The sequence below is a fragment of the Gopherus flavomarginatus genome, chromosome 17 (assembly GCF_025201925.1).
Source record: "Gopherus flavomarginatus isolate rGopFla2 chromosome 17, rGopFla2.mat.asm, whole genome shotgun sequence".
NCBI lineage: Eukaryota > Metazoa > Chordata > Testudines > Testudinidae > Gopherus > Gopherus flavomarginatus.
In genome coordinates, this window is record NC_066633.1 from 398149 (window position 1) to 420648 (window position 22500).

At 41.3% G+C, this 22500-nt stretch overlaps 1 protein-coding gene across 1 annotated transcript in view; it reads right to left on the reverse strand.

Annotated features, from left to right (window-relative positions):
* The window catches only part of RALGPS1 (Ral GEF with PH domain and SH3 binding motif 1), a 356681-nt gene that overhangs the window by 92136 nt on the left and 242045 nt on the right, over positions 1 to 22500 (reverse strand). The window contains exons 11-12 of the mRNA XM_050926720.1: positions 20480 to 20617; positions 12896 to 12989 (exon numbers count right to left, since the gene is read on the reverse strand). Coding sequence (XP_050782677.1) covers positions 12896 to 12989; positions 20480 to 20617 — 232 coding nt within the window. The remainder of the gene's footprint in view (positions 1 to 12895; positions 12990 to 20479; positions 20618 to 22500) is intronic.

Sequence of the window (22500 nt, forward strand, 5' to 3'; positions counted from 1 at the left end):
TGGAATGAACTGATGAACCGCTATGGTGCAGGAGTAATAACTTCACTACATCAATGCTCTGTGTCTGTGATCAATTAAAAATAAAAGGGTAATGATTTCACATGGCTGCTGACTGTGACAACTATATATTGTTTCTGCTTACAACTGAGACAGAGTCTAAAGGAATTCTAAATATAAACAATCATAATGTTCTCAGAATGAAACTATTCAGTGGTTCAAAATGCTTGTTTCCAATGCGATGGTAAGAGTGTGAGGCAGTGAGAGTGTATCAAATTAATGTTGCATATCCATTAAATCCATTACATCTATTTTCCTAACCCTTTTCCCAAGAGGCCATTTAATTCCTATATGCTTTCTCTAGAATATAGATACTAGTAATTGTAATTACAAATATTTATAGCACTATTAATTTACATTATAATTTACAAGCATAAATAAGGCACAGTCCCTGCCATAAAGTACTTTAATATTCTAACTAAGACAAAACAAGAGGATTAAGTGAGATGGGGAGCAGAGAATGTAGTTTGTGGTATTAAGATTACACTGGATCTTGTAGGAGAGGATGATGAACTTGAACTTGATATGGAAGTATTACTGATATATGAGTGGAATTAAGTGCCCTAGGAATTCTCCCAGATGATGTGACTTCAGTAGTAATTATTGAGCTTTGTATGTACACTAAGAACAAAGCTCTACAAAAGCTGCTTCATGGGATGGCAATGTGGGCTAGAGGTTAGAGCCCTGGACTGGGACTCGGGAGACCTGAGTTATATTCCTGGCTCTAACTTTAGCTTGCAAGTGACCTTGACCAAGTAATTTCACCTCTCTGTACCTCATATCCCCATCTGTAAAACGTTAATAATAATACTGACTCCTTTGTACAACACATTGAGATCTACAGATGTAAGAGATTCAGTATGTAAGAAATTAATTATTATAGCTGCTTCATGTTTACTCAAACAGGGCCATCTGCCCCTAAATATTGGCTAATAAACAGAGGAATTCTCTCTCTCTGAAATTCAGTTACATTGTTGGTGGGCCCCTTCCTTTCCTGACTCCCCGCTTAAGGTCTACAATGTTTGCCAAGACAATTTTACATACTGTGTGGGTGACTTTCCTTAACATGGAAACAGTTTTCTTTCTGTTTATTTTATTGGAATGTTCAATGTGTTCCTATTTTTTCCAGAAAGACAGGACAAAAGAATAAAGAACAGAATGCTTAGATAACCTGTGACGGGTGCTATATAAACTCTTAAGCCAGAAATCTGATCATTGTCCATTTTTTATCAAAGCAAGATGAGGTTTATTGAATCAGGAACCTTAGGGTAGCTGCAAAGTATCTGAATTACCAGTTTACAAGGGAAAAGAATATACCTTATTTTAACCAAACTTGTCTTTAATCACAGATTAGAATAAAAAATTGACAACTGGTAAACTGGAGAAGTACTAGGCTCACTTCTTCATTGGTGTGCTGAATGTGAGCAATGAAATAAAACATACAAGATGTGGATGCTATGGCCTGATTTTTAGAGGTATTAAGGCATTACTCCACTCAGCATCGTAAGGCCTAAGTGACTTAACAGCTAAGTCCCATTTTCAAAAGTGACTTGGGTACCAAGGAGCCTAAGTCTCAGGCTCCAGTCACTTCTGAAAATGGGACACAGATGCTAAGTCACTTGCAGAGCAATGCCTAAATTCCTTTAAAAATATGGGCCTATGTGGCTCTGATGTAAAGGCAGTGTATATAATTCTGTTTTTTTTAATTATGTCTTTGACCAGACAAGTGTGAATTTCAGTGCCAGGCTACCTGAAACCAGCTCTGGGGACTTTAGCTTTTCCTTAATTACTGACCTGGGAACAATGAAGAAGGAGATGCAGTATCAGGCACTCAGTCCAAGAGCGCTGTGGAAAGTCCTTATTTCCCATATTATTGGTCATCCCATTAAAGCATGATACCAAAGTTACTCTTATGCAGCAAGAAACAGTCCCTCTCTGTCACAGTGGGAATACACCTCTACCTCGATATAACGCTTCCTTGGGCACCAAAAAATCTTACCGTTATAGGTGAAACCGTGTTAATATTGAAATTGCTTTGATCCACCGCAGTGCACAGCCCCACCCCCCTGGAGCACTGCTTTACCGCGTTATATCCAAATTTGTGTTATATCGGGTGGCGTTATATCGAGTTAGTGGTGTATTAGAAAATGAGAATGAGAAGGTTAACTGCTACAAGGCAGCAATCCCTCTCAACCTGCTAATACCCACAGGTGGGATCAAAAGTCTCCCAAATCAGAGAAGCTGCTAGAAGGCTTAAATATGGGTATTTCACTGGCATCAATACATTGCTATAACACTTATATTTCTTTACTTGGCATTTTAATTCTAGAATAATTGTCATCAGTTAAAAAGAAAAAGCCCTAGGTTTGTGTGGGATGAAGTCTCAAGTGAGGGACAACTGGATGCACTGCACCAGCAGTCCAGAGAGTAATAACAGTGACTTTTCACTTACTATTAAGTTCACAATCTTGTATACTGACAATGTAAACAAGAATTGGAAAAAACAACCAGCGAAGCTACCCTCATTTAACTTAACTTTTGTGGGAGATTCATTGCAATTGTGCTAGCAAGGTCCCTTGATATTTATCTGATCCTTACCACTATAGTATCCAAGTGCCTCAATCATCGATGAATTTTATTGGCCTAATACTCATGGAAGGTAGGGCAGAACAGTTCTCATTTCACAGACAGGACCTGAGTTTAACTGACTTGCCTAAGGTCAGGCAGGAAGTTTGGGGCATGGCCTGGAAGTGAACCAGGTCTCCTGAGTGCCAGGCTGTCATTTAACTGTTAGCGCCATCCTTCCACCCCAAAGGCTGTTTCTGTTACTTCCTACTAGCATTTCTAAGGGCTTGTCTACACTTACCGAGGATCGATGCCGTGGCGATCGATGCACCGGGGGTCGATTTAGCAGATCCAGTGAAGACCCACTAAAACCACTGCCAATCGCTCTCCCGTAGACTCCAATACTCCACCAGAAGTATAAGGTAATTCGACGGGAGAGTTTCTCCTGTCGACCCAGTGTGGTGTAAACACCGCAATAAGTCACCCTAAGGTACGTCAACTCCAACTACATTATTCACATAGCTGGAGTTGTGTAACTTAGGTTGACTTAACCCATAGTGTAGACCTGACCTAAGAGTGAGGAGCAGTTTTAATTCCTACTACCACCTCAACAGTTGCTCAGCAGGCAGGACCCACTGTGTGGCAGAGCTGCTTTATGTAAGCACTCCCTGGCCAGGTCTGCTTCCCAGTAGGCACCATCTTTTGGTCAGCACTAGTCCCCTACTAGCCCTCAGTTCAGAGGTCTCACTTCTTTCCTTCGAGCCCGCTCTGACAGTGTGAACCCAACACTTTTCTTATTAATATTCTTTGAAAACAAGTTAACTACTTTGCTAAGTATGTACATTCATTTTGCCTCTCAGTATCTTAAAATAAGAACAATGACTACCAGATAAATAGATGAGATTATCATCTTGTTTCCCTAAGGCATCTCTATGTCACTTTGAATCCTTTGGTGGAATACAAGCATGCAACTCATTCCTCTGTCTCTGTGGGGGGCAGGAGGCTGGTTACCCCTCTGTCTCTCACAGGCACAAGGCACTAAGGGGAGAGCAACTGGTTATTAATTTGTATTGCAGTAGCACCGAGGAGCCTCAGTCATGTACCAGGACCTCATTGTGCTAGGTACTGTACAAACACAGGACAAAAAGGCAGGCCCTGCACCAAATAGCTTATGGTCTAAATATAAGACAAGAGACAACAGGTGAATATAGACTGACAGGGAGGCAGAAAGAAACAATGACGCACCATTGGTCAGCATGATAGGGATTGGTCTCAGAACACCAATGGGCTAACCATTGTCAAGTTTTTGCAGACATCCTGGTGAAGGACAGTTCTAAGAGCAGATCTGAAGGAGGACAATGAGGTGGCTTTGCAGACGTTTATGGAGAGCTATTCCAAGCACGAGGGAGAGCATGGGAGAAAGCGCAAAGATGTCTGTTTGAAAATGTAACAAGTGAGCAATGGAGGCAGGCATCATTGGGTGAGTAGAGGCAGGAGAGAATGAGAAATTATAGGAAATGTGAGGATAGGCCATAAAGGACCATGAAAGTGAAGATAATCAGCTTATATTTAACTGAGAGAAAAGGGAGCCAAAGAGGGGATGACCAGGTCAAAATGATGGGCTGGGAAAAATGGTATTTGTAGCAGTATTCAAAATGGATAAGAGTGGGAAAAATGAGATATGTCAATGTTAAGAGGATGTGGTAGCAACTGAGGTGCAAGATGATGAGAGCCTGGACATGAGTTTAAGCTGTGAGGATGGATAGGAAAGGCCATTATCTTAGAGATGTTATGCAGAAAGAATTATTAAGATTTAGGAATAGCTTAGACATGAGAACCTAGAGAAAGGACTGAGTCAAATGTGGCACCCAGGTTACAGGCCTGAATTTTGTTTTACTCACTTTGAGCTGGAGGTGATGGCTAGTGATCCATAAGGAAATACAGGTCTGTCTCATTTTACGCTGGGGTTATGTTCCGCAGTCAGCGCGTAAAGCAAAAATCGCGTATAGTCAAAATTACATTGAGTGTAATGGCGGGTGGAATCGCCTGCACTACAGAAACAGTATTTAAATTGTGATTTTTCTCTTTTTTTTTTGTTTTTTTTCTTGTTTTTGCCGACTGTGTAAAGCTGAAATTGCGCATGTTAAAAAAAGACAGGCCAAGATTTTAGCGTGGATAGAAGTAGAGTGGTCCAGAGTAAGGAGAGTGAATCAGAGAATCCTCAGCACAGAGATGGTAGTGGAATTTGTGTTAGTGGATGATATTATCCAGATGGAGAAGACAAGGGGATAGAGGCCTGTAAAACCTCCCGCCAAAGTTGAAGGGATGAGGATCCTCTGACATGCTGAAGGAGTGATTAGAGAGACAGCACGAGAACCAAGGGAGGACTGAATCACAGAAATCAAAGGTGGACAACATATCGAGAAGAGGAGCATGACTGACAGTGTCAAAGGCTGTTGACAGATTGAGAAGGTTGGTTACTGCTCTGTATTCCACCAGCACATGGACCCAAGGGGAGAGAGGAGGCATTTATTTCTTCCTCCTCTCCCGCTCCCACCCCAAGCAATGGAAGAAAACCATTACCACCAGCCTATATCAAATCTGGGCAAGCAGCCCTTTCTATATAGTGATAATAGGCACAAACCTAACCATTTTCTGATCAATTTTTAGGCAGGCAAGGATTGAAAGGCTCTGTGGGATCTGTGGCATCATGTTCAGCTTTCTGTTCGTTATAGTAGGTTGAAAACTAAGATTCTTTTCTATAGGAGGAAATAAGATTTCTTGCTGGTAACTCAGGTGTTGAGTACGCCAAATTCAATTGCGTGCTCAGTTCTGCAGCTTGAAAAAACTCAAAAAGCACTCTGTACTCAGTGGCAGATGTGGGAAAGTTTAAATAAACCTGCACTACTGGTAAAGCAGTCAGGAAGGAGACAGGACACTCCAGAAGCACTATGACTCCCTCCAATATTATTCTGTCAATTAGGGGCTCAAGAGCTTGTTTGCATTTTAAAATCTGCAAGAGGTAAAATTCAACTGAGAGTCAGGAGACTCAAGAAATGGAAAGAAACAGATGTTCCAAGGTTAGCAGGATTTCAAAAGCTATATTGCTTACACAGGCAGTAGCTGATGATTTCTTTCGCAGCTGTTCAGTGCAAGTCAAGATACACACAGAAAAACTGAAGACTTTCACTGAAAACGTCCTTAATGGCATATGAGCTATGTTTAGCATGAATGGATAGCTTCTAAAGATATCAGATGCCAGCACAGGAAAAACCCAGACAACATGCAAACCAAACAACAACAATGTATAATACTTGTATTTAGCACTATTCCTCTTCTGAGTACTTCATAAAAGTTATTATAATTTAAGTCAAATTTACATTCTTTTTAACAGACAAAAGGTAAATAATTGTAAAAAACATAATAAGCACATTTTCTCCAGTTAAGACTGTGAGATGATCCAGGGTAAAAGGAGTAAATAGGATTTCCATTAGGGAGCCCTTATGGAATAGGAAAATATATTTTGACTTATCAAAAATGTCCTCTCTCTAATTTACAAGGTCCACAGATACATTAGCCAATTGACTTTTTGCCTGTGTCCAGCTATGTAGGCAGAGTTGCATCTGTCAGTCACTGGCATGAAAGGGTATGGCCAGCTAAACTGAAGAATCCACCAGTTAAGAGAGCTTCCAAAGAAAGGACAATATCCCCAGTGGCCTTAAAATTTTTAATGAGTTTAAAACACTGTACTAATAAACTGTGAATTCCTACTGCATAGCACAGCCTTATGAACCAATTCGGAATGAACTAAATGGCAGTTTTAGCCCATTGGCAACAATATACTCCAAGCAAGGTAAGGTCTGTGGCCTTGTAACTCAGAAGAAGGCAATTTTTGGTAAGTCATATTACATTTTCCCATTATCTTTCATTTGCAAGGGATTCAGATCAATTAACTACTGGAATTTCTAAATCAGCAGGCATGAATGGCTTGCATCCAGGAGCCCTAGAAGAGTTAGCTAAGGAGATCTCTGGGGTACTCATCTTAATTATTAATGCATCTTGGAATCTAGGGGAAATTCCAGAAGACTGGAAGATTGCTAATGTTCTGCCAATATTCAAAAAAGGCAAATGGGATGATGTGGGTAACCATTGGCCAATTAGACTGACATCAGTCTTGGGCAAATAGTGGAAAGTCTGTTACGCAATTAAGTTGATAAAGAATTAAAAAGATACAAATATAATTAATACTGATACATGGTTTTATGAAAAACAGAGTTGGTCAAACAAACCTGATTTCATTCTTTGATGAGATTTCAAGTTTGATTGGAGGGGTTGTTGTTCAGATGTAATATACATGCAACTGAATATGAGCGCTCAGTGTGATCCTGTGACAAAAAGGGCTACTGCAATGCTGGGCTGTATAATCAGGGGAGTAGTGAGCAGGAGTAGGGAAATGTTTTAGTCTGTATGTGATATTGGTGGAACCAATACTAGAATACCGTGTCCAGTTCTGGTGTCCTCTTATTAAAAATAATATAGCAAAACAGGAGAGGGTGCAGAAAAAAGACCCCCCCAAAATGATCTGAGATCTGAAGGAAAAGCCTTAAAGTGAAAGACTTAAACAGCTGAATCTGTTTAGCTTAGCAAAAAAGTGATTGAAAGATTGAGTATAGCATAAAAGTACCATCGGGGAGAAATTATCTGGTAACAAAGAGCTCTTTAATCTATCAAAGAATGGCATAACAAGAAACAATCACTGGAAATTGAAGCAAGACAAATCCAAATTAGAAATAAGGCACACATTTTTAACGAAGGTGATTAGCCATTGGAATTAACTACCAATGGAAGTGGTGGATTTTCCACCTCTTAGTGTCTTCAGATCAAGACTGGATGCCTTTCTGGAAGATGTGCTTCAATCACATACAAATTATTGGGATCAATACAGGAGTAACCAAGTGAAATTTAATGGTCTGTGAGGTACAGGAGTTCAGATGAGATGATCTAATGGTTCCTTCTGGCCTTAAACTCTGTGAATCTATGATGCAGTATGCCTTCAGAACTATTCACAGAGTAGTAAATTCCTTGTATTTTACCAAGACTCCACCGCACAGAGCACAAAAGGCGGCATTCACCAGTGCCTGAATGTCTAACTTGCACAATTTTGAGAAGGCATGAATAGATGACCACTTGGCCTCCCTACAGTTCTCCTCATATGCTGTGTAAGTTCTTGTATCAGCAGACTGCTACCACTCTCAGACCTGGTCTACACTATGAGTTTATATCGAATTTAGCAGCGTTAAACCGAATTAACCTTGCACCCATCCACACAATGAAGCCTTTTATATCGACATAAAGGGCTCTTAATACCCGTATCTGTAGCGCTGAAATTGGTTTGCCATTTTGGATTAGGGTTAGTGTGGCCGCAATTCGACGGTATTGGCCTCCGGGAGCTATCCCACAGTGCACCACTGTGACTGCTCTGGACAGCAATCTGAACTTGCATGCATTGGCTAGGTAGACAGGAAAAGCCAGCGAACTTTTGAATTTCATTTTCTGTTTGCCCAGCGTGGAGCTTCGATCAGCACAGGTGACCATGCAGTCCCAGAATCAAAAAAGAGCTCCAGCATGGACCGTACAGGAGATACTGAATCTGATCTCTGTACGGGAAGATGAATCTGTTCTATCAGAACTCCGTTTCAAAAGATGAAATACCAAAGCATTTGAAAAAATCTCCAAGGCTATGATAGACAGAGGCCACAGCAGTGACTCACAGTGCTGCGTGACAAGCGTAACAGAAAGCCAAAGAATCAAATGGATGCTCACGGAGGGAGGGAGGGGGGACTGAGGACTCGAGCTATCCCACAGTTCCTGCAGCCTCCGAAAACCATTTGCATTCTTGGCTGAGCTCCCAATGCCTGAAGGGTCAAAAACATTGTCACGGATGGTTCAGAGTATGTGTCGTCAATTCTGCCTCCCCCCCCGCCCCCGGTGAAAGAAATAGGAAAAAATCGTTTCTTGCCTTTTTTCAATGTCACCGTATGTCTACTGGATGCTGCTGGCAGATGCGGTGCTGCAGTGTTGCACAGCAGCATCCCATTGCCTTCCATGGAAGAGTCCCTGACCCAAGACTTCGATGAGCCAGAAGCCAACTTCTGCTTATGCTTCTGAGGCCACGACTGGTCTGAAGTCTTGGGCCTCAAAGATGATGTTACTAGAGTTGAGGATCTCCTGCGCCCTCTTTCTGCAGGACCTTCTGGGGGAGCACTCTGATAAAGAGTCTTTGAAGACTTTCCTTGGAGGACCGAGGGGGTGATGATGCCAGCCTAAGGATAACTTCCATCTGGAGGTATCAGAGGTGCTCTTCCCTCAGCTTCTTTGTCTTGTTCTTAAAGTCATGACAAACAGAGCACGGCCTCTAACTTGGCTCTCACTGAAACACTTGAGACAGAGGGAATTAGGGTCACTAACAGGCATAGGCTTTTTACATCCCACACTAGGTTTAACCCTGGGAACCTGGGCATAGGCCCTAGTACAAATAAGGTCCAGAGACCTCATGGGGTGCATAATCAAACTAAAATTTTTCAAAAGAAACAATAAATAAATAAAAATGAAAGAAAATAACTAAAAACTGAGTACCACTAGGTAGTACCAAACAGAAAATAACTAAAAACTGAGTACCACTAGGTAGTAACAAACAACAGTATCAACCATGCATGCTAAAAAGGAACTGAAATAGGGGGAGGGCTACTCTGCCCTTTATACCTTCACTTTTCAGCACAAGGAGCTTTGGGTTGTGCAAGGCTATGCCTATATGGGTATCACTAGGGAAAACATTCTGGCACCGGTGCACAAGATGCACACACACTTACAGTGTAAGAGACATAGGCAAGCTCTCAAAGAAACTGCAGTGACCTTTACCATATTAGGTATCAAGTTCTGCCCTGATTTCCTTTCACTTTGAATCTTTCCTTTGGCTTCAGCTGAACTCTCACTAGACATACTCATGCTTATGAAGAAAATTAGTAAATGTCCTCAGAAAATGCATTTTCGCAGGTATCCAGATGAAAGGATTAGTATTGAATTATCTCTAAAAATATACGTAAATACTTCTTGCTGTTGTTAGCAAAACCTATCCTGGGATTAAAAGTGGCTTCAAAAAATTAAATATAAATTACTCATGATTTGTAGTACATCCAAGTATTATGTCATGGCACTAAATATTTATAAAGACCATTTATTTTGTTCACTTTTGCAAAGATACTAGAACTAATGAAAAACTACTGTCTAAATAATCTCAACATTGTACCATGAACAGGAAAGCCTGTCCAAAAATTAAATTAAGCAATATGTTCATTTGCTGGCAGCCAGTCCAGGAGCTGTAAAGCACACACTAACTACAATTTTCCCTATTGCAATTTAGATTATAAATTTCCGCTCTCCCTGCCTTCATTTAATGTAAAATGCTAATCATGTTGGAAATAAGTAAATACAATCTCTTGCTTACTAAATTTTAACATTCAGAGGCAAACACATATGAAAAGTCAGATTACTTTTAATATAGAGCTCACACTGTACTTAATTTGTACAAGAACATATAATGTGCAAGTGTTCAGTGTGTATCTGTGTGCACAGCAGGCAAGTCTTTTCCTCTCTCTTTCTGTTTGTGTTGCACATATGATGTGAGGAGAGGGCAATGAACACACAAATCCCACTATTAATATAATGGTAGAAATTCTCCTTTTTTATAATATATGATGTATTTGAAAAACGTTTTGTAGATGTTGGGTTTTTCATTTGGAAGACTGTGCAAAACAATAAGCAGAATTATAACATAAAATATCACTGTTCCTAGATCTGTTTTTAATCTGATCCCCTGATCCAAAAACAATAAACGTGTCAGAACCATAAACAAGGCTGATCTTCTGCAGTGAATAGGACAATGTTGATTTGGCTCCTCTAGTTGGAGGTTATCCTAGGCAATGGGACAGATTATGGAGGATATTCTCTCCATTTGAAGTCTGTCTGGACACATTCATGCAGTTCTGGTATCAGTCCCAGAAGAATGTCTGCTTTGTATGTTATTTCCTTTAGAATGATTCTCTCATCTGAAGCAGAGTAAAACTCCAAACATATTCATCTTTTATATGGCTCCACACTGCAAAATTAATTATTCCATACTTTATCACAAATGGTTTGTCTCAATTACTGTTTGGCTGAGGAACTGTAGTCTATATGCACTGGTTTGAAGTAGAGCTGAGTATAACAGCTTTAGAAATCTGAGGTATCTCCAAACATAGGGTATTTGGAAACCCATAGGAAGGGTCACTATTTTGTTTCATACTCATTGTCTTCAAATCTGTCTTGCCTATTTTGAAGAGACTGATCTTTCTGTTAACAATGTCTACACTAGCAGCAACAGATATATGCATGATAGCTTAGTACCACTCTTTAATACTAGAAGCAACTGAAGTAAGCTCAGCTGTATCTGAGAAATAAATGCAGGGTAGTTTGGTTTGATGCAGTTTAGCCCATTCTTTAGACTGGCACATACATGATCCTGAGGATTGCAGAAGTGACACAGGGACCCTTCAGTTCCCCACTCTGGAAAATGAATGTGTATATGCGGCCTCTTTCACTCTGGCATGTTGATTTGCTCTTGACCTCAGCCTCTTGAGTGAGTGCTGCTTTACACACACCTGACACATGAAAGTAGTAGCCTGACAAAGCGAGCCTTGTTTGTTGTGAATTAGCTTGGTATAATTATTCAGTTGTATTTAACAGATATTGTGTACACCATTTCAGATAGCATTAAGTAACTCATAGAAGGGACCATTCTGTTCATCTAGTCCATGGGCCAGCAACCTTCCAGAAGTGGTGCGCCAAGTCTTCGTTTATTCACTCTAATTTAAGGTTCTGCATGCCAGTAATACATTTTAATGTTTTTAGAAGGTCTCTTTCTATAAGTCTATAATATATCATTAAACTATTGTTGTATGTAAAGTAAATAAGGTTTTTAAAATGTTTAAGCTTCATTTAAAATTAAATTAAAATGCAGAGCCCCCCGGACCGGTGGCCAGAACCTCAGGCATTGTGAGTGTCACTGAAAATCAGCTTGTGTGCCGCCTTCGGCACACGTGCCATAGGTTGCCTACCCCTGATCTAGTCTGACCTCCTGTATAACACAGGTCATACAATTTCCCCAAAATAATTCCTAGAGCAGAACTTTTATAAAAACATTCAATCTTGATTTTAAAATGGTCAGTGATGGAAAAATCCACCACAACTCTTGGTAAATTGGTTCCAATGGCTAATTACTCACTGTTAAAAAATTATGACTTAATTCCATTCTGAATTTGTTTAGATTCAACTACCAGCCATTTGACCGCGTTAGACCTCTCTCTGCTAGACTAAAGAGCACATTATTAAATATTTGTGTACCATGTAGGTATTTATAGGCTGTAATCAAGTCACCCCTTAACTTTCTCTTTGTTAACTAAATAGATTGCGCTTTTCAAGTCTATCACTACAGGTCATGTTTTCTAATCCTTTAATCATTCTCATGGCTCTTCTCTGAATTCTCTCTAATTTATCAACATCCTTCTTGAATTGTGGACACCAGAACTGGACACTGTATTCCAACAATAGTTGCAGTAGTGCCAAATACAGAGGAAAAATAACCACTTTACTCCCATTCAAAATTCCCCTGTTCATGCATCCAAGCATCATATTAGCCCTTTTTACCACAGAGTCGCACTGGAAGCTCATGTTCAGCTGATTATTCGCCACTGCCCCACATCTTTTTCAGACTCTCTGCTTCCCAGGATATAGTCCCTCATCCTTTAAGTGTGGCCTGCATTCTTTGTTCCTAGTTATACTTTACATTTAGCTGTATTAAAATGGATACTGTTTGCTTGGGTCCAGCTTGCATCCCAAGCCAACAGTTTGCAAGGAAACATCCAGTTTTAGGGATCCTGAGTGCCATTCCCAGTACAAGGGTACACTGTAATAAGACAGACACTTGATTATTATCTCTTTTTGCCTTTGCAAAAGCAAAAGAAATACAATTTTGGAACTGATGTTAAGAGTCATAAGGACTACTGCCAGCTGGGGTTTCACTCAGATGTCCTGACAATATCAGCTCAGTTTAAAAATGTTAAAAAAAACCCTCTACTTACAGTTCTATCAGAGATTTTTTGTCTAACTCCTACTCAAGCTAATAGCCAGGCCATCTTCCATTAATATATGTAGAGGTGGAAGAAAGTATGGTACTTACTTATAGTTGTCGTCTTCCACAAACTTTTGAAGTTCCTCAATGTAGCGGACAGACTTTAAGTACTTTTGCACATGGGGTAAAGTTATGAGATGATCTGTAGAGTATAAAAAAATAGCCAAGATAAGTCTCTACAACTGCAAAAATAAAAGCAATTCTTCTTTAGCTTCCTACAGTTCTTCAGATTTTATGAATGGAATCAAAAGGACCATAACTCCCCAGGGGAGAAACTGTCTAGGAATATTATTCTGTTAGACTGCCCGAGAATGTAAAGGATTTTACCAAATAAAGGCTTGGTTGTCATTCAGTCTATCAATGAAATTCAGCTGCTGATTTTACTAAGAGAATTGGGCGATTTTAATATGTGCTCTCAATTTACAAAGGGAAAAATGGAGGTTCATGTATTAATGAGCAAACCTCAGATAATTTGGTTCAAAATACACAACAAATATTTTGGATTCTTATTTGAAACTTAATGGCAAGAAGCATCAGGACAAGATTTCATTCTGAGAGTTCAGATGTGAGAAAAAGGCACCAAAAGGAACATGGCTCCCCTCTTACTTCACATCTCCCTCCCCTTTCCAACAGGGCCCTAGAGCCTTCCACTAGGTAGACTCTGATGAGCACCAAAAGAGGAGGTTACCCATCTTATGCAATAACTGCATTCCTTTGAGATGTGCATCTTTATGGGGTCTCCACTTCAGGTGCGCACGATCCTTGCTCCGCAATTTTCCATTAGCAGCGTCCATTTGGCAAGCATATGTACCCTATGCCTCCTTGTGCTGGACACCGAGGCGACATAGGAGTATGTGGTAGAACTGCCCTCGGTTCCTTCTCCACCCAAATGTCCCTTAGAGGACAGTCTGAGGCAGAGGAGGAGGAGGGCCGGTAGTGGAGCACCCATACAGACACACATCTTCAAGAACTGCAATTACTACACAAGATGTGTAACCGCTTCTTCGTCTTTGAGCAGCATCCCCAGAAGGAGGAGGGATCTTCAGAATTCACTCTAGAACTAAAGACCAGTGCTGCCGTGTCAAATGCCACATCGGATCTCGCTGCATGGATCATAGTGTAATGTTCAGAAAATGTATATACTGTCAGCCCCCTACATGGGCTTCATATCTCAGATACTGGCACATTCTTAAATAACACTGTGGAGGTTGCTTGTGATCTGGTTGAATGTGCTATCACCATTTGGGGGAGATGAATGCCGGTAGCATCATAAGAAATGAATATACAACCAGATATCCAGAGATATCTGAGCAGAGATTGTGGACCCCTTCGATATATTTGCAAAGCAGATGAACAGCCTAGATGACTTTCTAATTCGTTTGCTCCTATCTAAGTAGCAAGCCAAAGCCCTTCTAACATTCAAGGTATGAAAACTGGTCTCTTGCAGAGACCTAAGTGGTACGGGAAAACACATTGGGAGATAAATAGATTGATTAAGATGGAACTCTGATAATACCTTAGGCATGAATTTAGGATGTGGACATAAAGATAAACTTCAGCACACAGAAAGATAATCTAGCACATAATCAAACATTCTATTTGTAAGCACCTAGCAAAAAATAAGATAAGTAACAGACAACATGGATTTTTCAAGAACAAGTCATGTGAAACCAACCTAATAGCCTTCTTTGAAAAGGTAACAAGCCTTGTTGACAAAGATGAAGCAGCAGATGTCATATATCTTGACTTTAGTAAGGCGTTTGACATTGTCTCAAATGACTTTCTCATAAACAAACTAGAGAAATATAGCCTAGATGAATCTATTATAAGGCGGGTGCACAATTGGCTGGAAAACCATACATAGGGTGTAGTAATAGCAATGGTTCTCGGTCAAGCTGGAAGGGCATATCAAGTGGGGTCCAGCAAGGATCTGTCCAGGGTTGGGTTCTAATCAATATCTTCAAAAATGATTTGGATAATGGCATAGAGTGTACACTTATAAAGTCTGTGGATGATATCACACTGGGAGGGATAGCATATATTTTTGAGGATAGGATTAGAATTCAAAATGATCTTGCCAAACTGGAGAAATGGTCCAAATTAAATAGGATGAAATTCAGTAAGGACAAATGCAAAGTACTCCACTTAGGAAGGAATAATCAGTTGCACACATATAAAATAGGAAATGACTGCCTAGGAAGGAGTATTGAATCAAGGGATCTGAGCGTCATAGTGGATCACAAACTAAATACAAGTCAACAATATAATTCTGTTGCAAAAAAAAGCAAACATATTCTGGGATATATTAGCAGGAACGTTGTAAGCAAGAAAGTAGTAGTAATTCTTCAATTTTACTCAGCACCGTTAAAGCTTCAGCTGGAGTACTGTGTGCACTTCTGGGCATCACACTTCAGGAAAGATGTGGACAAATTAGAGAAAGTTCAGAGAAGAGCAACAAAAATGAAGATTTAGAATACACGACCTGCAAGGAAACACTGAAAAAAATGGGTTTGTTTAGTGTGGAGAAGAGAAGACTGAGAGGGAAAAAGATAATAGTCTTCAAGTATGTAAAAGGTTGTTGTAAAGAGGAAGGTGATAAATTGTTCTCCTTACCACTGAAGACAGGACAAATAGTAGCGGGCTTAAACTGTATCAAGGGAGATTTAGGTTAGACATTAGGAAAAACTTACTAATTGTAAACGTAGTCAAGCACTGAAACAGATTACTTAGGGTGGATGTGGAATCTCCATCATTGGAGGTTTTTAAGAACAGGTTACACAAACACCTGTCGGAGATGGCCTAGATAATCTTGCCTCAGTGCAGAGGACTGGACTAGATAACTTAAAATCATAGAAAATTAGGGTTGGAAGGGACCTCAGGAGGTCATCTAGTCCAACCCCCTGCTCAAAGCAGGACCAATCCCCAACTAAATCATCCCAGCCAGGGTTTTGTCAAGCCTGACCTTAAAAACCTCTAAGGAAGGAGATTCTACCACCTCCCTAGGGAACCCACTCCAGTGCTTCACCACCCTCCTACTGAAAATTTTTTTTTCCTAATATCCAACCTAAACCTCCCCCACAACTTATTGAGGTCCCTTTCAATGCTACATTTCTATGATTCTGTGATGACTGAATGTGGCACCAATTCAGGCAGAAGGCATTGGCAATATCACCAAAGGAAGAATCTCTTCCGTTTCTGCAAGTAAGTAGTACAGACTGACTTCTTTCTACTTTTTGCACTTCTGCAGAGCAGGAGGATACTAACCCATGAACGAACAAGGTACCATCCCCTGAGGTGGTGAACCCCTAGGTTGGGGTGAAGCAGGCAACCCATAGCCTATAAGATGAGATGAGGAGTGGTCGGAAGATTGACTGGTGGTTGGACACATAAATGAAGCAGAGAAGGGTACCAAGCTTGTTTCAGCCAGGTCAGCTCTATAAGGACAACTCTGGCCCTATCTGTCTGATTTTGTTCACCACCCTTCATATCAGCTGTGGAGAGGTAAATGCATAGAACAGACCCTTCCTCCAAGATAGAAGAAAGGTGTCTCCCAAAGCGTGGTGGCTCAGACTTCTCTCGAGCAGACAAGAGGACACTTTTGATTCCTGGAGATGTCAAAGAGAGACACCTCTGGCACTCCCTATCTTTGGAATATGTTGTAGAGAATATGAGAGTTTGGAGTCCTGGGAGAAGTGTCTTCTGAAAACATCTGCTGTGGTGTTCTGAATACCTGGGAGGTAGACCAGTGAAATCTGGATTCGATAAGCTATGCACCAGTTCCCTAATTTAATGGTTTCAGTGCACAGAGAGGGGAATCTTGCTCCTCCCTGCTTGTTGGGACAGAACATGCTGGATGTATTGTTCGTCATGACCCTGATTGATTTGCCTCTGAAGAGGGGTAGGAAATGAAGGCAGCCCTGAGTTCCAGTGCACTGATGTGGAGATTGGTTTCCTGAGTTGTTCATCTGCCCTGAGTTGTGAAGGTATTGAGGTGAGCTCCCCATCCCCAACACTAATCCATCTGTTAAAGTTATTGATGGGGCTGGACAACAGAAAGGAATTGCCTGCACTGATATTGAGTTGATTTTTCCACCAATCTAAAGAATTCCTCACTTGTAGAGGAACTATCATCTGTCTGTTCAAGGTGTGTCTGGCTGGAGAATAGGTCATTCTGAGCCAGCCCTGGAAGTGGCAGAGACATAACTTTGCATGATTGGTTAAAAAGGTGCAAGATGCCATGTTATCCCAGGAGTGAAGAAAATTCCTTACTGTGGTCTGAGGGTTTCCCTGAATTACCTATACCAGACTTGACAAAGTTAAAAATCTGTCTAAGGGAAGGTAAGCCCTGGCTGTCAACAACTCTAAAGGCACCCTGTAGCAGGGTGGTCACCTTGTTCATGCCCTGAAGGGCTTAAAACAGCCCTGGGAGAGGGCTGCGGTGGGGGAAAAGCTAGGCTGATTTGGGGAAGCAGCCACAGGTGGGGCCACACCCCAATCAGACCACAGTTCGTCCTATAAGAGGGCTGAGGGCCAGAGACTGAGATTCTCTCTCTAGCTTTCAGAGAAAGAAGGACCTGGCTGCCTGGGAAGCTGACAAGGGTACCTAGGGTGGAGCAGTGCTGGGAAAGGGCAGAGGGAGCTGGGGAGCTCCAGCCTAGCAAAGCCCCAGGCTGCAGGCCAACCTAAGGGCCCACAAAAGGGTACTAGGGCTGCAGAGGGGTAGCCCAGAAATAGGCAGAGGCGGCTGGTCCAAACTCCACTTGCTGACAATGAGTGGCATACAGACTGCAGTCTGCCCCAGGGAGCAGGGGCTAGATGTGACTAGCAGTAGCTACTGAGGCAAGATGGAGATAGGGGGTTGCAGGTTCCCCTGGGAGGGGAGACACAGAGAGAGGGGGTACTGCAGAGGGCAGAACCCCTGGGCAAAGGGCACTGGGGTGTGGAAGGTACATGGGGGCCAACAGCAGGTGAAACATCAGCCAGCAGAGGGGGCCCCAGAACTGGAAAAGTGCTAATTCCCTGGACAACCAGCAGGAGGTGCCGTGCTGGTGAGTCATTGCCCCACCACATAACCCTATAAACTGTATCTTCTGTACAAGAGTTAACAAAGATTATTTTTCGTTTAGCTGAAGACCCAACTCCTGGAACACAGCAAGGGCTGTCTGGATGGAAGATAGCATTGCTTTATAGGAACAACCCTTGAGTAGCCAGTTGTTGAGGTACAGGAAGACTAGGATCACTTTTTGTTGCAGGTAAGCAGCCACTACTGTCTGGATCTTCGAGAGTACCCTTGGGACAGAAGAAGAAGGACTAAAGGGAAGAACTTGGTATTGGAAATGATCCTGGCTTATAGTGAACTGTATTTCCTGTGCAATGGGTGTATCGTCATATGGAAATAGGTATCCTGTAGGTCAAGGGCTGAAAACGAATCCACTTCCTCCAGTGAAGGAATTATAGCTGCCAGAGTCACCTTCCTGAACTTTTGAGACTTTATGAACTGGTTTAGAAGTCTTAGATCCAAATTAGTATTCATCCTCTGCTGTTCTTTTGCACAAGGAAATACTTTAAGTAAAACTCTTTGCCTTTGTGAGGCAGCAAGAGAAGCTCTATTGCTCCTAATCAAAGGAGACCAAATAGGAAAGACCATCTCCAAAGTCAGGGAGGTGGGCAAACGTATGCAGCTGTGAAACTAGAGGTGTGGAAGGATTTGAATGCTTGACTGACTCTCAAAATCATTGCTTTGAAAATACTGGGTGGTCGTGGAAGGCAGTTGAGTGGCCCTCTTTCTCTGGAATTTATGTCTTTCCATGGGAGGTTCAGTAGATCTATAGAATCCAGAGAATCTTTGGACAGTCTGTGACATACTAAATCCTCTCTTATTTGTTAGGTGTATGAATGCCCAGGGATCATAAAGTAGACCTATAGTCCTTCAGTGTGCGCAAGGACTCATCCGTGTTTGCAAGGTCTCCAAGGGAAGTTTACTGCCATTGAAGGTGAAGTCCTCAACAGTGTTCCTAACTTCTCTTGGAAAATCTGAGTTAGCCATGATGCCCTGTGTATAACTACTGCCATGGAGATGCACCTGGTAGCAATGTCAGCAGCATCCAAGGATGCTTGAAGAGCAGTTTTGGCCAATAACTGGCCCTCTGAAATGATGGATTGGATTCCTCCCTATGTTCCTGTGGCAGATGTTCAATAAAGGCTGTAATATATTATAGTTTGTAAAATTATATTTGCCGACGATCGCCTGATAGTTTGTGATCCTGAATTGTAGGGGAGCCAATTAACAGGATTTCCATCCAAAAAAGTCCAGTCTCTTTTGGTCTTTGTCATATTTAGAGAAGTGCTGCTTATCTCACTCATTTATCATGTCCACCACCAGGGAGCTAGGTGGAAGAACAAACCCTCAGAATCTTTTGGTGGTGGGAACAGAATACTTTTTATCTGCCCATTTTCACTTTTGTGGAACAGTAGCAGGTATTTTCCATACAGTCTTGGCTGGATTCTGTAGTGCCTCATTAATGAATACCACCACCTTGGAGAGTGTTGCTGACAGCAGGATATCCAACAGTTTTTGCTTCGTGTCCTTTATCTCTGAGTGGAATTTGAAGAGTATCAGTTGCTCTCTCTTTATGAGATCTTGAAATTTCCAAAAATCATTGGCCATGGAAGGTGGCAGAGGCATAACCCCTTATTTGGAGATGAAGATGCAACAGATATTTGAGAGGTGGCTTCTTTATCCAACCTAACCTCCTGCTCTGTAAATTTCTCCGGTGTGGGGGCTGTTTGAGGAGGAGAGGAGTATTTGACTGTAGCCTCCTTACGAGATGGTACCAGAGGTCTGGCAAATTGCTGCCAATAAGCAGCCAAAGGCCCAGTATGGCCATTGGAGGTGGCATAGAGGAGTGGGGGGTGGAATGCAGGGTTGGTTTCCCCCACCCTTGTTGACTGTCAAAGAATGGGTTCCTGCCCTGTAACTGTCAAAGAATGGGTTCCTGAAAGGATATGTCAGAGAACCCTGAACAAAAATAGAACAGACTGACTGGAAGTCTTCTTCATCCTCCTCAATATTGTTCAATGGAGGAGCACCCCCAGAAAAGGGTGGAGAGTCCTGCGATACCAGAGGACAGTGGCGGTCTGGAGATCAGGGTCTTGGTATGGAGAGTCACTTGATTCCATGAGGAGCAGGGACTCCAGTTCATCCAGGCAAGAAATGGTCCCAATGAAACATCCTATTTTCCTCATCCGAACAATAATAAAGCAAAAACAAAGAACAAGAATTAAAATAAAAATAAATAAAAATCAACCAGAGTGTTAGTCTAGTAAAATCCAAATGCAAGAGCCCTGGTTCACTAAATACTTAAGTTTTAGCCTGCATATGAAACACACTGTTCTAACAAAGCTTGCACACTAGTTCCATTAACAGAGAACACATATTATGATTCAACTGTCTAATTTGGTATTAAAACTGAAGTTATACAGGAACAGAAGTAAAGCAGTTTAGTAGTGCATCACTCTATTCACTTACATTATCCTCATGTCCCTCTTCATATAAGGCAGACATCTCCTAATGATTTATTATATTAATATGAATGAAGACTTTACAATACCAACAAGACAAAAATTACCAACCATAGCTACAGGAGACTTGCAAATCAGCTATTATTCGGAGAATATTGTTCATTTGATTGGATCTTTGTTCATTTTCCATGATGCTGCCAGATGCAGGATATGCAGAATCGATGTAGATTAAATCCAAGAGATATATTCCTGAAATTAAAGATTAATCAAATATTTTATAAAGAAATAGTCATATAAGTACCGACAAACAGAACACTGAGGAACCACCATCAATCCACCTGTGCCTTTTCCATTGAACAAATGGGGAGATTATTAACAGCAAATAGCTTGAGTTTTGTGTAATCAAAAATGTAAAATTTGGACATCAGTTCTGTGACAAGAACATAGAAAACTTTGGACAACGTACACTTACAAGGAAGAATTTCTCTTATACAGAACAGGCCAAACTTCAGGGTATACACTTCTTTAAAATGTTGTCAGGTTTCAGAATGGTAGCCGGGTTAGTGTGTATCAGCAAAAACAACGAGGAGTCCTTGTGGCATCTACCAATGTGATATATGCCATCATGTGCCAGCAATGCCACTCTGCCATGTACATTGGTCAAACCAAACAGTCTCTATGCAAAAGAATAAGTGGACACAAATCTGACATCAGGAATCATAACATTCAAAAACCAGTAGGAGAACACTTCAATCTCTCTGGTCACTCAATAACAGATCTAAAAGTGGCAATTCTTCAACAAAAACACTTCAAAAACAGACTCCAATGGGAAGCTGCAGACCTGGAATTAATTTGCAAACTGGATATCATCAGATTAGGCCTGAATAAAGACTGGGAGTGGTTGGGTCATTACAAAACCTAAACCTCATTTCCCCAACACTAATTTCTCCCTACTGTTACTCACACCTTCTCTTGTCAACTGTTTGTAATGGGCCACTCTCTTACCACTTCAATAGTTATTTTTCCTCCCCTGGTATCCCACTGTTAATTGATTTATCTCATTAGACTGACCTCACACTTGGTAAAGCACCCCCATCCTTTCATGTATTTATACCCCTCCTGTAATTTTCACTCCATGCATCCGATGAAGTGGGTTTTAGCCCACAAAAGCTTATGCCCTAATAAATTTGTTAGTCTCTAAGGTGCCACAAGGACTCCTTGTTTTTTTTTTAAATGTTGTGTTCACCTTAGAAAATATTATGGAATTATCTCCATGCATTTGGCAAGTTACTAAGGGCCTGATACTGCATGATCCCGAAGAATGAAAAATCCTCGACTTCAATGAAAGTACTTTTCTTCAAATTTGCCTCATTTGATTAATTTGTACATAATCGCAAGTCTTTGGTTGGCCCTAAGGGTTGGTTATCTCTAAGGGTTAGTAACACAAAGGGGAGCAATTTTAGGTTTTCAATATGAAGTGATTTAATAGTGCTTGTAGCTGTTACCATTTAAGAGTGGCTAAATGATTAAGTATCAGAAGGGTAGCCGTGTTAGTCTGGATCTGTAAAAGCAGCAAAGAGTCCTGTGGCACCTTACAGACTAACAGACATTTTGGAGCATGAGCTTTCGTGGGTGAATACCCACTTCGTCAGATGCATGTAGTGGAAATTTCCAGGGGCAGATATATTTATGCAGGCAAGATAGAGATAATGAGGTAGTTCAATCAGGGAGGATGAGGCCCTGTTCTAGCAGTTGAGGTGTGAAAACCAAGAGAGGAGAAACTGGTTTTGTAGTTGGCAAGCCATTCACAGTCTTTGTTTAATCCTGAGCTGATGGTGTCAAATTTGCAGATGAACTGAAGCTCAGCAGTTTCTCTTTGAAGTCTGGTCCTGAAGTTTTTTGCTGCGGATGGCCACCTTAAGGTCTGCTATAGTGTGGCCAGGGAGGTTGAAGTGTTCTCCTACAGGTTTTTGTATATTGCCATTCCTAATATCTGATTTGTGTCCGTTTATCCTTTTCCGTAGTGACTGTCCAGTTTGGCCGATGTACATAGCGGAGGGGCATTGCTGGCATATGATGGCGTATATTACATTGGTGGACGTGCAGGTGAACGAACCGGTGATGGTGTGGCT